Genomic DNA, 14,901 nt, shown 5'->3' with positions numbered 1-14,901 from the left:
AGGAAGTGGGCAGGAAGGTAGGTGGGAAAGTAGACAGGTAGGTAGGTAGGTAGGTAGAAAGGGAAATATGTAGAGAGGTAGATAAGGATGGAGAGTGACAGGCAGGTAGGTAGGCAGGGCGGTATGGTATGTATGAAGGTAAGTAGATATGGAATTATGTTCCTTGCTAGGTGCGTAAGTGGGGAGCAGAACACAAGATGTGCAAGTTAATTTTACTGTATATGCTAAAGGATTACTTTGCACTGTTATACTTCCCGGTGAAAGGATCACAGCTTTAGTAACAACTCCTTTTAGATCGAGTTCAGCACATGTCAAAGGATCTGCTGCACAGAGCAGTCATCTTATGAGAATTCATCTTTGGGACCCTGGCAAGGCAATACGCAGCTAGTATGAAAGCGACTGTTGACGTAATCTATTGACATAATTATCTCCCCATCTGTCAACATCAGCACTGCTGCTGTTATTTCCTCTGCTATGATCTTATACACTAACTCTGGGTTATTTTCTGCTTAACATAGTTCTTTCTCGATTTCTTTAGGTGTCATAGCCGCCTGTATGATATTGTTTCACGTAAGCTTATTATATTAGTTTTTATTATTAATAGATGTCACTTTAATTCTAAGAGTATAACTGAACTTGTATACATGCCACTTTACATAAATATAAAAAATCTTTTAAGACAAGTAAAACAGCCAAGTTGTGTATTGTCAGATCCTTGGGGGTCCTTGACCTAAAAAGGAAGAAAATGAGCCTAAGGTGACCCTAAGGATGTCGTTTTATGAAGTTTGCTTGGAATTAATAATGACTTAAGGTATTTATAATTTCCCAACTTCAAAATCTTTGTGAATATAACTCAGATCTTGGGAGAAACATCATCTACAATCCAGTTAGAAAAGATCGCTGAAGCCGTCCTGCAGGTTACAACACGTAACTCGAGAGAAATGCGTTAGTGGGCCGACCCCTGCAGCTAGAGGGTCCGGCAATCATTATATTTTTTTCTTTTATTTGCATTGAAGTTTGCTTCCCTGCCGTACATACATCCCGCCCTTCTTGACGCACCATTTCCTTACTAGCAAACCTCCCTTGTGAAGAAAAATGCTCTACTTCCTTTTCAGTTCTGTCATTACTTGTGTCATCAAGCCTATCTTTCATTATATCCCTCTCCTCCCTGCCCAAGTATCTTGTTACTGCAAATTGTTGGCGTTCTTCGTCATTCTTAAATTCTGATGCAGTATGATTGTTGCGTATCGTTAGCCGCAGGAGTCTGGATTTATGTTTTACTTTTTTTTCCTATTCTATGGAAGTCCAGTACATCCATGACTCTTGACTAATGTACTGTTTTGTATGTGAATGTCTTCGGTTCTCCACCTCATATCTTCTTCGCTCCAGAAGATAATTGTATGTGTGTGTGTGTGTGTGTGTGTGTGTGTGTGTGTGTGTGTGTATCAGCAGAGTCCTCCAGAAACTTGATCCATTTTCTTACTGGTTCCTTAACATTTTTTAAGGTTAGGATTTATGCTGTCAGCATTTCTCTCTCTCCGACAAGGAGAGTTTGTTTTCACCCCTGTTTGTTTGCTAGATTTTTTTTTTGTCTGTTAACAGGATTGCTCAAAAACTAAAGGAAAGATTTTGACCAAATATGGCGGGTAGATATCCCATGTCCCAGGGAACAATCGATTAACCTTTGGGACCGATCCGGATCGTATTACAGATTCTGGATCCGGATTTTTTTTTTTTTTTTTTGAAACCCTAATCAATGATGAGAAAACCTAACCCATTATGAAAAGTAGTTTGGAAATTACGTTGTGCTTGTCGGAGAGATGCGCTCCACTGAGTGCCCCACTTGTTTTCCTGCAGTTCTTTTAGCATATCTTCTCTATAATTGAATTTCTTCAAACTTATGTCTTGTTTTTTTTTTTTTTCTTTTTACTACTCTTGCCTAGTAGTTCATTACTTTTGGCCAATTTTTCTTCTACTTCCCTGATTATCATCAGTGATCAGATCCACTTTCATGAGGGGGAAGTGGTCTGTTTTCTTGTTTTTCTTGTGTTTTACATATCCTTTATCACTCTCCCTTTTTTTTTTTTTTTTTTTAATCATCATCGTCATCATCATCATCATTATCATCATCATCATTATCATCATCATCATCATCATCATCATCCAGTTTTCGGTCCAAAGAGCAAGAGAAAATAAAACTGATAGAATGAGAAACTAACACAGAGTGTGGCCCATTAGTGCGCTCAAATGAATGGGCCTCAGTATCAGTCACTCGCCATGAAGGCCCCTGGAATCCTGACTCCACATCACCAGCATAAACTTCCATACTTTCGCGCATCATTCCATCTATCAGAGCCTGTATTATCACTCTTCCGGGAAAATAACAGGAAAGCTAAATCCTTTGGCATGCATTCCTCCATGCAGAATTCTACCAACCAGTTCCTCTGTCAGTTCCATAGCCTCATCACCCTCCATACCTGACATTCTCACACACCCATTTAACATATCTACCCATCTTCTTAGCCTACCACGCCTCCTCCCACCATCAAACTAATTTTTCTTACCACTATTCACATCCATCCCCTCCTCATGACCGTACTGTTCAAGCACACTCTCTTCAACTCTGCCTACCACAGACTCTCTTACTCCACATCTTTCACAAATCCGCTCTCCGCCCTCCACACATACAGTATATCTAAACATCCCAGTTCCACGACTCCTCTTAACTTTTAATTTTTATGCCACAGCATAGTCACATTCGTTCTTTAATGTAGGCACACAATTCATGCAACCCACTTGCACCCGCATACTCAGATCTCTGCCTTATCAAGGCTTCCATAGTACTACCCACTTTCCTTCCCTGTGCCACCCTACTTTCCACTTCATTTGCACATTTACCTCTCTTCTCTATTACGGAATCCATTTACTTAACTCTCTCATCAGTTCAAGTCTCCCTCAGTTTGCCAGACATCATACTGGTAGTCATCTTCTCGCTCAGGAACCATCAATTAACTCTTATCTATGTTTATTTTGAAGGAGCCATACAGACTTCCACAGAATTCTGCACCAGGCTACCATGCTCTTGTCCACTATTTGAAAGAATCACTGCATCATCTACTTGCATCTGACTTGAGTAATTCCACCCTTCACTTATCAGTGCCAACACCATCCCTCTCTCCATGACACGAGTTTTTACCTCTCTCATAACCCCATCCATGTCAATATTGAACAGCCATGGGGATATCACTTAGCATATTCTCATTCCAACACTGATCTTATACCACTCATTTAGATTCCATCCAATTCGTATGCAAGTCTCACTCCTGTCATAAAAACTCTGAATGGTATTCATCAACTGGGCTTTCGCATCATACATCCATAGATCATTCAATAATCCTTGTAGTATGATTTTTCCAGGTTCATAAATGCATCATTATATTGCATTCCTTGTCACAAGCCTTCTCATTTATCTATTTCATTGCAAACATTTGACCACACATCCTCCGCCACCACCAAACCACTATGTTTATCACTCAGCAGGTCTTCTGATATATCTCTTACTTTTAGTCATAACTCTTCCAGTTACCTTTCAGAGAGCACTCAAGACAGCAATGCCACGATAGTTTGTTTAATTCCACTCACTTTTTTATGTACAGGTTTACAGTCACAGTATTTTTATATTCTTCCGATATAGCTCCACTCATTCAAACTTTCTTGCATAATTCTAACAAACATTTCATTCCACGCTCTTCACTGCACTTAGTGATGTCTGGATACAAGGCAACAACACTTGTTATTTTCTTTTCATCAAGAGAATCACATCATACTTCACTTCAGTCAGTGTCACATTTCTGGCAGTGCATTCTTCATTTGAATCCCGGTAAAACCAGTACTGATTTCGACCGCTCGCTTTCATCATACCCACGGATTAGCCTTTCAAAGTCTTCTGTCTATCTGCTCCTTACTTCAATCCTATTTGTTAATATCCTTCCAATTTCATCCCTCCCAATTTCACACTTCCTTCCAAATTCATATATATATATATGGGTGAAGATGAATAATAAGCAGCTACCAAATGATAGGAGTAGATAAGAAATGTAAATAAGTGAGCAAGTCACACCTATTCGATTAAAAGATGAAATGTAAACCGAGGATAAATGGGGGTGCTCATCATCCATTCATTCAATGTAGTTCCTTTTATAAGTAAATTTATATTGAGTTTATCTATCTATCTATCTATCTATCTATCTCTCTCTATATATATGTATATATATACTGTACATACACACACACACACACACACACACACACACACACACATATATATATATATATATATATATATATATATATATATATATATATATATATATATATATATATATATATATATATATATATATCAATTTTCTTATACAGGAAACTACATTGAATGCGTGGATGATGAGCACCCCCATTTATCATCGGTATACCTTTCGTCATCTTTTAATCGAATTGGTGTGACTTGCTCACCTATTTACGTTTCTTATCTATTCCTATCGTTTGGTAGCTTCTTATTATTCATCTTCACCTCTTTGAATTAGAACTTTAAGTTTGACATTCATCGTCAATACACACTGTCCTTTTCCAACATCAATATTACTCCATATTCAGTAACCTGTTCTTCATCTATACTTTCTGTACATTGTTCATCTTTCTGACCGATATGTTCAGCTTGCCTGGCTCATCATTACACTGTTAACCACATTAGGAAGCAGCCAATACGAAATGTCACCCCTCAGGCAAGATTACATCTAAGGTCCTCTGCTAGCCATGGTGTGTGTTCTTAAATGATTGTATCTTTTCAGGAATGAGTCAAGCTCGTACTGTCCCGTGTCTTAAACCATATTTATCGTACATATCCTTAAATTTGTGAATTGTTTTGACACACACTATTTCATTCGGTAATGCATTCCAATGATCAATTGCTCTGTTTGGGAAGCTGAATTTCCTTAAGTCTTTATCACTTCTCTTCTTATGTAGTTTTTTTGCAGTGTCCTCTTGCTGATGCTTCCCCATATGTTAAGTAATCATTTATGTCTATTTTCTCCTTCCCTGATATGCATTTATATAGCATTATCATGTCACCTCTTATCCTTCTCTCCTGTAGTGTTGGTAGATTCAGTTTATTTACTCTTTCTTCGTAGCTTAGATCCCTTAAGCTTGGTATCCATCTTGCAGCGGCCCTTTGAACTTTTTCAATCTTGTCTATGCGTTTTTTGAGATGAGGACTCCAGACTACTGATGCATACTCCAGGGTTGGCCTGATGAGTAATGTTATTATCCATCTTAGCATGTCTTCATTTATGTATGTGAATGCTATTCTCATATTTGCAAGCAGTGTATACATGTTCCGTACCTTCTCACTGATGTGGTCAACCGGAGATAGTCTGTTATTGATAATCACACCTAGGTCCTTCTCTCTTTCTGATGTGTGTAGGGTTTTATTTCCTAACGTATAATCCCAATCAGGTCTTTTTCCACTTTTACCAAACTTGATTACATTACACTTGTCCACACTGAATTCCATTTGCCATGTATTACTCCATTCATGAAGTTTATTTAATTCTTCTTGTGGCTCTTTACAAGAGTCTGTGTTAGTAATTCTCCTTTGTATTTTTGCATCATCTGCAAACATATTTAGATAGCTTTCATTTCCAGTGTTACTGTCTATATCATTTATATACACTAAAAACATGATTGGTGCCAGCACTGAACCCTGTGGTACTCCACTAGTCACTTCTTTCCATGATGAGTAGTTTCCCCTTAGTACTGTTCTCATTTCCCTTTTTATGAGAAAATCTTGCATCCAACAAAACAGTTTGCCTCGAATTCCTCCTTGATGGTACAGTTTCCATAAAAGTCTTTGGTGTGGTACTTTGTCAAATGCTTTCTTGAAATCTAAATAGATACTATCCACCCATCCTTCTCTTTCCTGTATTGTGTTTGTTACTCTGTCGTAGTAGCTCAACAGATTAGTAACACATGATTTTCCTTTTCTGAAACCAAACTGTCTTTCTGTTATCATATTGTGTTCTTCTAGATGATTTACCCAAGCTTTTCTTATAAGCTTTTCTAATATCTTGCTTACAACACTGGTCAGAGATACTGGTCGGTAGTTGAGTGGATTTTGTCTATTCCCTTTCTTGAATAAGGGGACAATATTTGCTTTCTTCCAAATATCAGGTAGTTCACCTTGACTTAAGGATTTCTTGAAAATTAAAAATAATGGTTTACTTAACTCCTTTGTACATTCTCGTAGTACTCAACATGAAATTTCATCAGGACCACTTGCTTTTCCTTGGTCTAATTTACTTAACTCCTCCTGTATTACTTTTTCTGATATTTGTATATCTGGTAGTATGTGTGGGTATGCATGTTCCACATAGTCCCTCTCAAAATTTTTTTCTTCTGTAAAAACTGATTTGAAATTCTTATTTAGTGCTTCACAAATATCTTTCTCTTGTGTATAGGTGATTCCCTCGTCCGTAATGGATTGTTCTTTTACTTTGGTTTTGCTTCTGATGTAACTGTAAAATAGCTTCGGTTGATCACTACTTTTATTTATGATATCCTCCTCAAACTGTTTTTGGGCCTCCCTCCTTATTCTTGTATAATCGTTTCTTGCCTGTTTGTAATTATTATATGCCCTTTCACTATTGTGTCTTCTGTATCTATTCCACAACAAATCTCTTCTTTCTTTTGATTTTTTACATTCTGTACTGAACCATTTCTGTATTTTCTTATCTGCTTCTTTGTGCTGTGGGATGTATTTCTGGACTCCTATTTCATAAAATTCACAGAATTTTTTATATACAGCATTTAAATCTTGTCCTCTAAGCTCATTTTCCCAATCAACTTCTAAGAAATAATTCTTTAGGTCATTATAATTTCCCTTTTTATAGTTTAGACTCTTTTTGTAACTTTCATTGCTATTAACTATGTCATAAGCTATTCTGAAGTTGCAATTTAGTACTGCATGATCGCTTTTGCCGAATGGTGGGTGATATATTAAATTGTCAATATCATTTTCTTGCCTAGTAAATATGAGATCTAGCATTGAAGGTACATCGAGTCCTCTTTTTCTGGTGGTTTCCCTCACATGTTGCGTTAGGAAAAACTCTTGCACGAGATCCAGGAGATTTTGGTCCCAACAGCTTTCTTGGCTAATTATATCTAGAGTATTCCAATTTATATTTGTATTAAAATCTCCAGTTAGTATAATTCTTTCCAATTTCTCTTCCATTTTATGTCGCAATGCTCTTAAACTCTGAATTGTACTCTGCCAAGTCCTCATATTCGTCTCTTTTCCATGTGTTTGATCTGGGTGGCATGTACATATTGGCTACAATTACTTTACCTTCAGTTGTGTTGATCTCTACTGCAATCAGTTCTACTTATGATGGTATATCTAGTTTTATTTCATTGACTTTTAGATTTTTCATAGTTAATATTATAATTCCTCCTCCTTTTTTTTTTAAATTTCTGTCTCTTTTCCATATATTGTATTCCTCTAAGTTTAGTATATCATTTGATATCCTTGGTGTTAATTTTGTTTGTCAGACATATTATATGTGGTTCATTTTCTCTGACATAATCATTCATCTCTAATAATTTAGATACCATTCCGTCCACATTTGAGTACATTAACTTTATCATCTTGTTTATATACTTGTCATGACATGGTTGTACTACCTTCCTCCTTTTTATTCCCTCCGGTTATGTACCACTTTCGTACCTGCAATCCTATTACTTTGTAAAAAAAAAATGTGTTCTCCTCCTCTGATCTTCCCTCATTTTTTGTTTTTGCTTCCTCCATCTTCTTTTTCAGTAATTCCAGTTCCTCTTGTGTTAGGCATTTTTTTATCCATACATTTTTGAACTCCTCTTTTTCCATAAGATTCTTGCATTTTTTAGTATCTCCTCCACAGTGTTTACACTCTGGAAAGACACCTTTAGAGGTCTTGACTTGCTTTTCTCGTATTTCCCTAACCTTTTGTGTTCCTCTATGTCTTTACTACAGATTTCCTCTGTTACTCCCTTCAGTAAGCTCATTACATTTGCCATCTCCTTTTTGTCTCTTGTGATCTTGTTATTTACTTCTTCCTCTTCTATACCAGTGATTACTATAGATTTGTTGATATCTACTGAATCTCTGACTAACTTTGGGTTGTTTTGGATTATTCTTTTCACTTCCTGTTTAATGCTTTTTTCTTCCACCCTTGTTTCCAAGTCTTTCTTTACTTTCACCATTTCAGCATACGTGGTTTCCACATCATTTTTGTAGCTTTGCACAACTTCATTCACCTGTGTTATCTTCTCCTCAGTATCACTGCTGTGGTCTATGAGACTGCTTACTTGCCTAATTGTCTCCGTATCATTTTTGAACTCTTCCATAATACGGTACTCTCGTGACTGACTACTGTACTTGCCATTTCACCCATTTTCCTCCTAAGTGTACTCAGTTCCACTGTTAATTCACTGATGGTTGTGTCTTTCTTGTTGACCTCCCTTCCTAGTTTTTCTATTTCTTCCTTTTGCAAGTGCATCTGCTTCTTTATTTCATCAATTTCATTTTTGAAAGCTATCTCTAGTTTGTGTACACGTTCAACCAGTCTATTGAGTCTCCATTTCAACCAGTTCTTGGTAGAAATCATCATCTTGCTTTCTACCTTTATCCCTTTTCTTTTCCAAATTTGCTATACTAAAGTATGTGTCCATTTTGCAATACTAAAAGTACGAAGTACTTATATTTCCTGGGGCCTTTGTAGTCTAAACAAACATCAGCTGACTGAACGCATTCTTTCGCCACTCGGTTCTCTTTTCTGTTTAAACAAGTCTTGTTTAAACTTTTTATTTATTTTTTTAATAATAAATAACCATTTAGTCTAACCTGGTACAGAGCTTGACTCATATAAAGATACTAATTTAGGTAATGTCACTGGCCGTGTGTGTGTGTGTGTGTGTGTGTGTGTGTGTGTACTGAGAATGTCCATATAAATAGGATGACATACAGTTGCAGTCATTGTCTCAAAACTGCCTGTGAAATGATTGAAGTCTTGTCCAACCAATCAGTAACATTCAAGAGGCATGGATGAGTTGTAATCTAGCATCAATAGCTAAAAGTCGCAGGTATGTGCGAGGATTACTGAGCACAACCGTGCATCTGAAAGTAGTCATTACTGTTCCGGCAGGGTGACAGTGGGGGTCCCCTGGTGGCCAAGCTATGTGAGGGTCGCTGGGCTCAGGTGGGAATCGTCAGCTACGGCTTCGAGTGTGCCCGACCCAACAACCCCGGCGTCTATACCAGGGTCTCCAACTACATCACATGGATCAACACCAACACTGGATCCACTGCTTGTTGACCGGTTGAATTTTTCTATTTAGGGTCTTTGTGTGCAGAATGACAAATAGGACAAACTTTTGATAGTTCTTCCTGTCATTTTTTTCCGACCTCATACAACCCTTTTGTAGGAAGAGATTGCTATGATTTTTTTTAGTACATTTACTCAGTATGATCCTGTGTTATGTGTTGATAAATTTAAAGACTGCACGTAAAACATGCATTATACTCTTCATGAACATCAGAATCATATGTAACAGACTAGAGAATAAATCTGTAGCAAGGCCATTGATTTTTTTTTATAGCTTTTGTCCTGATTATTATAACCTTATATATATATATATATATATATATATATATATAAGGTTATAATAGCACGGGCCGAACAGGGTAGTACTCCCTAGGGGAATGGGAATGCTGGTGATAGGGAGAGCTGGAGCTCCTGTTTCACTAGCTATCTAACCATCCCCCTTTGCTGACCTTTTCAGTGTGACAGTAACATGGAGAGTAGACCAGCATACTCTCCCAAACATTTCCTCTAACTATCAATGCACTACACCACATGCACTTTACATTTCACACAACGTATCCCACTACGTTACAGGGGTTGGCTCCAGCAAGGGCATGCGGCCAGAAAACTTTGCCCCCGCTACCTAGTGGCGGACTTCTGGGGGGAGGCGTGGTGTGGGTTCCGCCAGCATAGATCGTGGGTCCAGGGCGAGATGGGGCTCAGGCCTGTGCTAGAGGGTACAGGGCATTGCGGTTCCCAGGCTGCCGCTTCCGCCCAATAGAGAGGGGCCCGAACCTGGGAGTAGCGCCCCAGGAGGCTGCCCTATCAGTGGGTGTATAATGGCGGGATAGTTGCAGTGCCAAGACGTGCTTGGAGGGTGTCCCTGCTGCTGTCCTGGCGGGGTGCCCCGAGGCCACTACCACAGCCACTGGTAAGCTGGTGGGCTAGGGGTCCCAGATCCATTGCCTGGACCTGGGACTGTGCAGTGAGTGGGACCTGTGCTGTGTCTGTCCCCCTTTATTAATACTGAAGATGACAAAACAAAATAAGTTTCAAAGCAAGCCTGAGGACAATAAATCACCCATGGGGATGAGGGTGGGTTCATGGAATGTGGGAAGTTTGAGGGGAAGAGCAGGGGAAGTCGTTGAGGCATTCAGTAGGAGGTGGGTGGATGTGGTGTGTTTGCAGGAAGTCCGGTACAGGGGTGGATCAGCCAGAAAGATTGTTGGGAAGGACTGTTGCTATAAGTTGTTTTGGCAGGGGGGGACAGACGGATATGGAGGTGTTGGTGTGATGGTTGCGGAGAAATGGGTGGAATATGTTATGAATGTTTTGAGAGTAAGTGATAGGATATTGGTAGTGAAAATTCTGTTGGGAAGAAAGGTAGCTGCGATTATATCAGCATATGCTCCACAGGCAGGATTGGATGAATCAGAGAAAGATAGATTTTGGGATGATTTAATACGTGTAGTGGGTGGTATGCGGGATGATGAGATAGTGATTTTGGGAGGGGACTTAAATGGTCATGTAGGTGAAGCAGCACAAGGTTATGAAGGAGTGCATGGGGGATGTGCGTATGGTCTAAGGAATGCAGAAGGGGAAAGGATACTCGAGTTTGGGGAGGCAACGGATATGATTGTGTGCAACACATATTTTAGGAAAAGAGACAGTAGGTTAATTACGTATGAGTCTGGGGGAAATAGCACTCAGATAGATTATTTTCTGGTTAGGAGGGCCGATAGGAGGTTAGTGAGGGATGTTAAAGTTATAGGAAGTGAGGAGTGTGTGCAGCAGCACAAACTGTTGATTTGTGATATGGTGCTTAAAGAACAAGTGATGAAAAAGAGGACTTATGTACCTAGGAGGAAAATATGGAAGCTGAAAAACCAAGTAGTAAGGGATGCCTTCTATAGCGAGTTGAGGAGAGTGGTGGCTGAACAGGGAGCTGTAGACAGAGGCGTTAATGAACAGTACAGAGCCCTCAAGAACAATTTCTTGAGAGTTACTGATGTAACATGCGGCTGGACAAGAGGACCACCAAGACATAAAGTAACTTGGTGGTGGGATGATGGTGTAGAAGCTGCAATTAAGGAGAAAAGAAGGCTTTTCCGGGAATGGAAGAAAGGTGGTAGCAAAGAGGAATATTTGGCTGCCAAGCGTAGGGCTAGAAGAGAGGTATACAGGGCAAAGTCTGAGTCACAAAGACAATTACTTGATAGCCTAAATCATGGGGAAAGGAAAAATATATTTAGGGTGGCAGGTCAGGTGAAGAGAGATAATCGGGATATCATAGGTGAGCAGTGTGTGAAGAATGATGAAGGAAGGGTAGTGGTGAACAGTGAGGATATTAAAGATGCATGGAGAGAGCATTATAACCGGTTGTTGAATGAGGAGTTTGACTGGGACAGGGAAGGTTTGGAGCCAGCAGATCCAGTGTCTGGCCCTTGGCCTTTGATTGATACTGCTACTGTGAGTGAGGCAATAGGCAGGATGAGGGTGGGGAAGGCAGCAGGTGTGTCTGGGTTGACTGCCGAAATGTTGAAGGCCTCAGGCGATATAGGGGTGAGTTTAGTCACTGACCTGATAAATAGGATTATTTATGAGTGTGTTGTCCCAGATGATTGGCTGAAGAGTGTAATTGTAAATGTGTATAAAGGGAAGGGTGATGCCCTGGAAAGAGGAAATTATAGAGGTATAAAGCTTTTAGATCAGATAATGAAGGTAATGGAGAGAGTTTTAGAAGGTATGATTAGAGAAAGAGTGAATATTGATGAGATGCAGTTCGGGTTCATGCCAGGTAGGGGGACCACTGATGCCATATTCATTGTTCAACAGCTTCAGGAAAAATATATTGGTAGGAGAAGGGATCTTTATTTTGTTTTTGTTGATTTGGAAAAGGCCTTTGACAGAGTCCCTAGAGAGGTGGTGAAGTGGGCAATGAGAAAGCTTGGCTTGGAGGAGTGGCTGGTTAGGGTGGTTATGGCCATGTATGTGGGTGCTCACACCCAGGTGAGAGTGAATGGAGATTTGAGTGATGAGTTCTCCGTGAATGTTGGTGTGCATCAGGGGTCAGTCTTGAGTCCCATGTTGTTTATCATGGTACTTGAAGGCCTTTCACGTGACTTTAGAAACGGACTCCCGTGGGAGTTGTTGTATGTTGATGATTTGGTTTGATTGCAGAGAATGAAAGGGAGGCGGAGGAAGGGTTTAGGAAGTGGAGAGATGGTATGGGGCAAAAGGGTTTAAGGGTAAATGCAGATAAAACAAAAGTGATGATATCTAGGGTTGGTGGCGGTACTGTCAAAGACGAGGGAGAGTGGCCATGTGCAGTTTGCCACAAGGGCGTGGGAAGTAATTCCATCTTGTGCGGTGTGTGTGATAAATGGGTGCATATGAGATGTAGTGGTATCAGAGGTAGACTGCGAGATAATGCTGATTTTATGTGTACGGCGTGCCGGGGTGAGCAGGTGGAGATTGTCAGACGTGAAAGGATTGAACTTGCTGGTGAATCTCTTGAGTGTGTGGAAGAGTTTTGTTATTTGGGAGACATGTTGTGTGCTGGAGGTGGGGCTGGAGCTAGCTCTGTGGCTAGGGTGAGAAGTGGTTGGAAGAAGTTCAGGGAGCTCTTGCCTCTCCTGACATTGAGTGGGCTCTCCCTACGTGCTAAGGGGTCTTTGTATGCAGCATGTGTTAGGAGTGTAATGCTGTATGGCAGTGAGACCTGGGCAGTGAAGGAGGAAGATATTCGCCGGCTCAGACGTACAGAAATGACAATGATTAGGTGGATGTGCAGTGCGTCCCTGCATCCAAGGCCTGGAGGGGCTGGGTTTACAATGGAAGAGTTGAGAGGTAGGATGGGACTGGAGTGTATTGGTGTTGTGATGAGGAGAGGTAGATTGAGGTGGTTTGGACATGTGGAGAGGTTGGCGGATGATAATTGGGTGAGGAAGGTGAGAAGTGTTAATATTGGGGGTGGGGTTATGAGGGGTAGACCGAGAAAAACATGGGATGAGGTCATTAAGTGTGACCTTAGGGTTAAGGGACTGAACAGGGAGGCTGCAATGGATCGTGCAGCGTGGAAAGCCGCCATTAGGTGACCAAGGCCGACACATGCAAGCATGTTGAAGCCTTTAAAAACGAAACGAAACGAAACGATATATATATATATATATATATATATATATATATATATATATATATATATATATATATATATATATAATCATCAGCCATTACAAGTCCACTGCTGAACAGAGGGCTCCCCCAGCCTTCTCCACGAATTCCTTGACTGAGCCAATCTTTGCTACGTTTTCCCTGCAAATTTCTCTATTTCACCCCTCCACCTCCTGTCTGGCCTTTTTCTGCTACGCTTACAAATTCTTGGTGTCCAGTCAGTCAACCTCTTGCTCCATCGATTATCCCTTATTCTTGCTACATGGCCAGCCCACCTCTATATCTGTTCTTTTATAACTTCTATATCTTTTACTTTAGTCTGCTCTCTCACCCAATTTGATCTTTTCCTGTCTCTTAAAGATATTGCCAACATTGACCTTTCCATTGCACTCTGATAACGAATTAATATATTTTCCATCGATTTTGTCAGTTTCCAAGTCTCACAACCATACGTCATAGCTGGCATTATACATTCGTTATATACTTTTCGTTTCATACAAATTAGCAAGCTACTTTTCATTATGTCCCTATGTTTACCGGAAGCTTTCCATCCAATTGTAATGCGTCTTCTTATTTCGCTATCGTTATCTTTCGTTAATTTTAGTATTTGTCCCAGGTAATTGTACTCCTCGACTTCTTTAAGAATTTCTCCACTTATTCTGATGATGCTCTTTGGTGTTTGAGGATTAAACATTACTCTAGTTTTACTCCGGTTCATCTTCAGTCCTACTTTCAGACTTTCTCTGTTCAGGTCATTTAACATTTCTTGCAATGTCTCTACTGTTTCTGAGATTAGGACAATGTCATCTGCAAATCATAAATGGTTTAGCTTTCCTCCTTCTATGTTCACTCCTTTGTTTTCCCAGTCTAGCTTTCTGAAAATACAATGTTCTCATTCACTCCTTGTTCTCGCAATGAATTTATAATTGCTATGTGCTCCACTGAATCAAAAGCCTTTTCGTAATCAACAAAACCTAAGCACAGTGGTTTATTATATTCTGTGGTTTTCTCAGTTGATTCAATGTGTGTAGATGATCAATAGTCGAGTACCCGCTTCGGAATCCTGCCTGTTCACGAGGTTGGTTTTCCTCCAAATTTGTAGTTATTCTGTTTGTGAGGACTTTAGCGAAGAGTTTGTAAATGACTGATAAAAAGCTAATGGATCGATAGTTACTAAGGTCTTTTCAGTCACCTTTTTTGTAGAGTAAAATAACTATTGCATTACACCATGGTTTGGGAATTTTCTTTTTTATACATTAAGTAAATAAGTGAGCAAGCCTATTTTGTACTTCTACTCCTGCATCCAACAGTAAATCTGCTACTATTCCACAGCTTT

General features: G+C 39.7%; 1 protein-coding gene across 1 annotated transcript in view; it reads left to right on the top strand.

The window, feature by feature from the left end:
* The window catches only part of LOC145411613 (clotting factor G beta subunit-like), a 32,631-nt gene extending 23,227 nt beyond the window's left edge, over window positions 1–9,404 (top strand). The window contains exon 5 of the mRNA XM_080281622.1: window positions 9,234–9,404. Within this exon, the coding sequence (XP_080137748.1) occupies window positions 9,234–9,404 (171 nt within the window). The remainder of the gene's footprint in view (window positions 1–9,233) is intronic.
* Window positions 9,405–14,901: the final 5,497 nt, after the last annotated feature.

This window comes from Coenobita brevimanus, chromosome 90 (assembly GCF_032717465.1).
Source record: "Coenobita brevimanus isolate Jiangsu-jjx chromosome 90, ASM3271746v2, whole genome shotgun sequence".
NCBI lineage: Eukaryota > Metazoa > Arthropoda > Malacostraca > Decapoda > Coenobitidae > Coenobita > Coenobita brevimanus.
The sequence above is the reverse complement of the archived record's forward strand: the minus strand, read 5'-3'. Positions and strand labels throughout refer to the sequence as shown.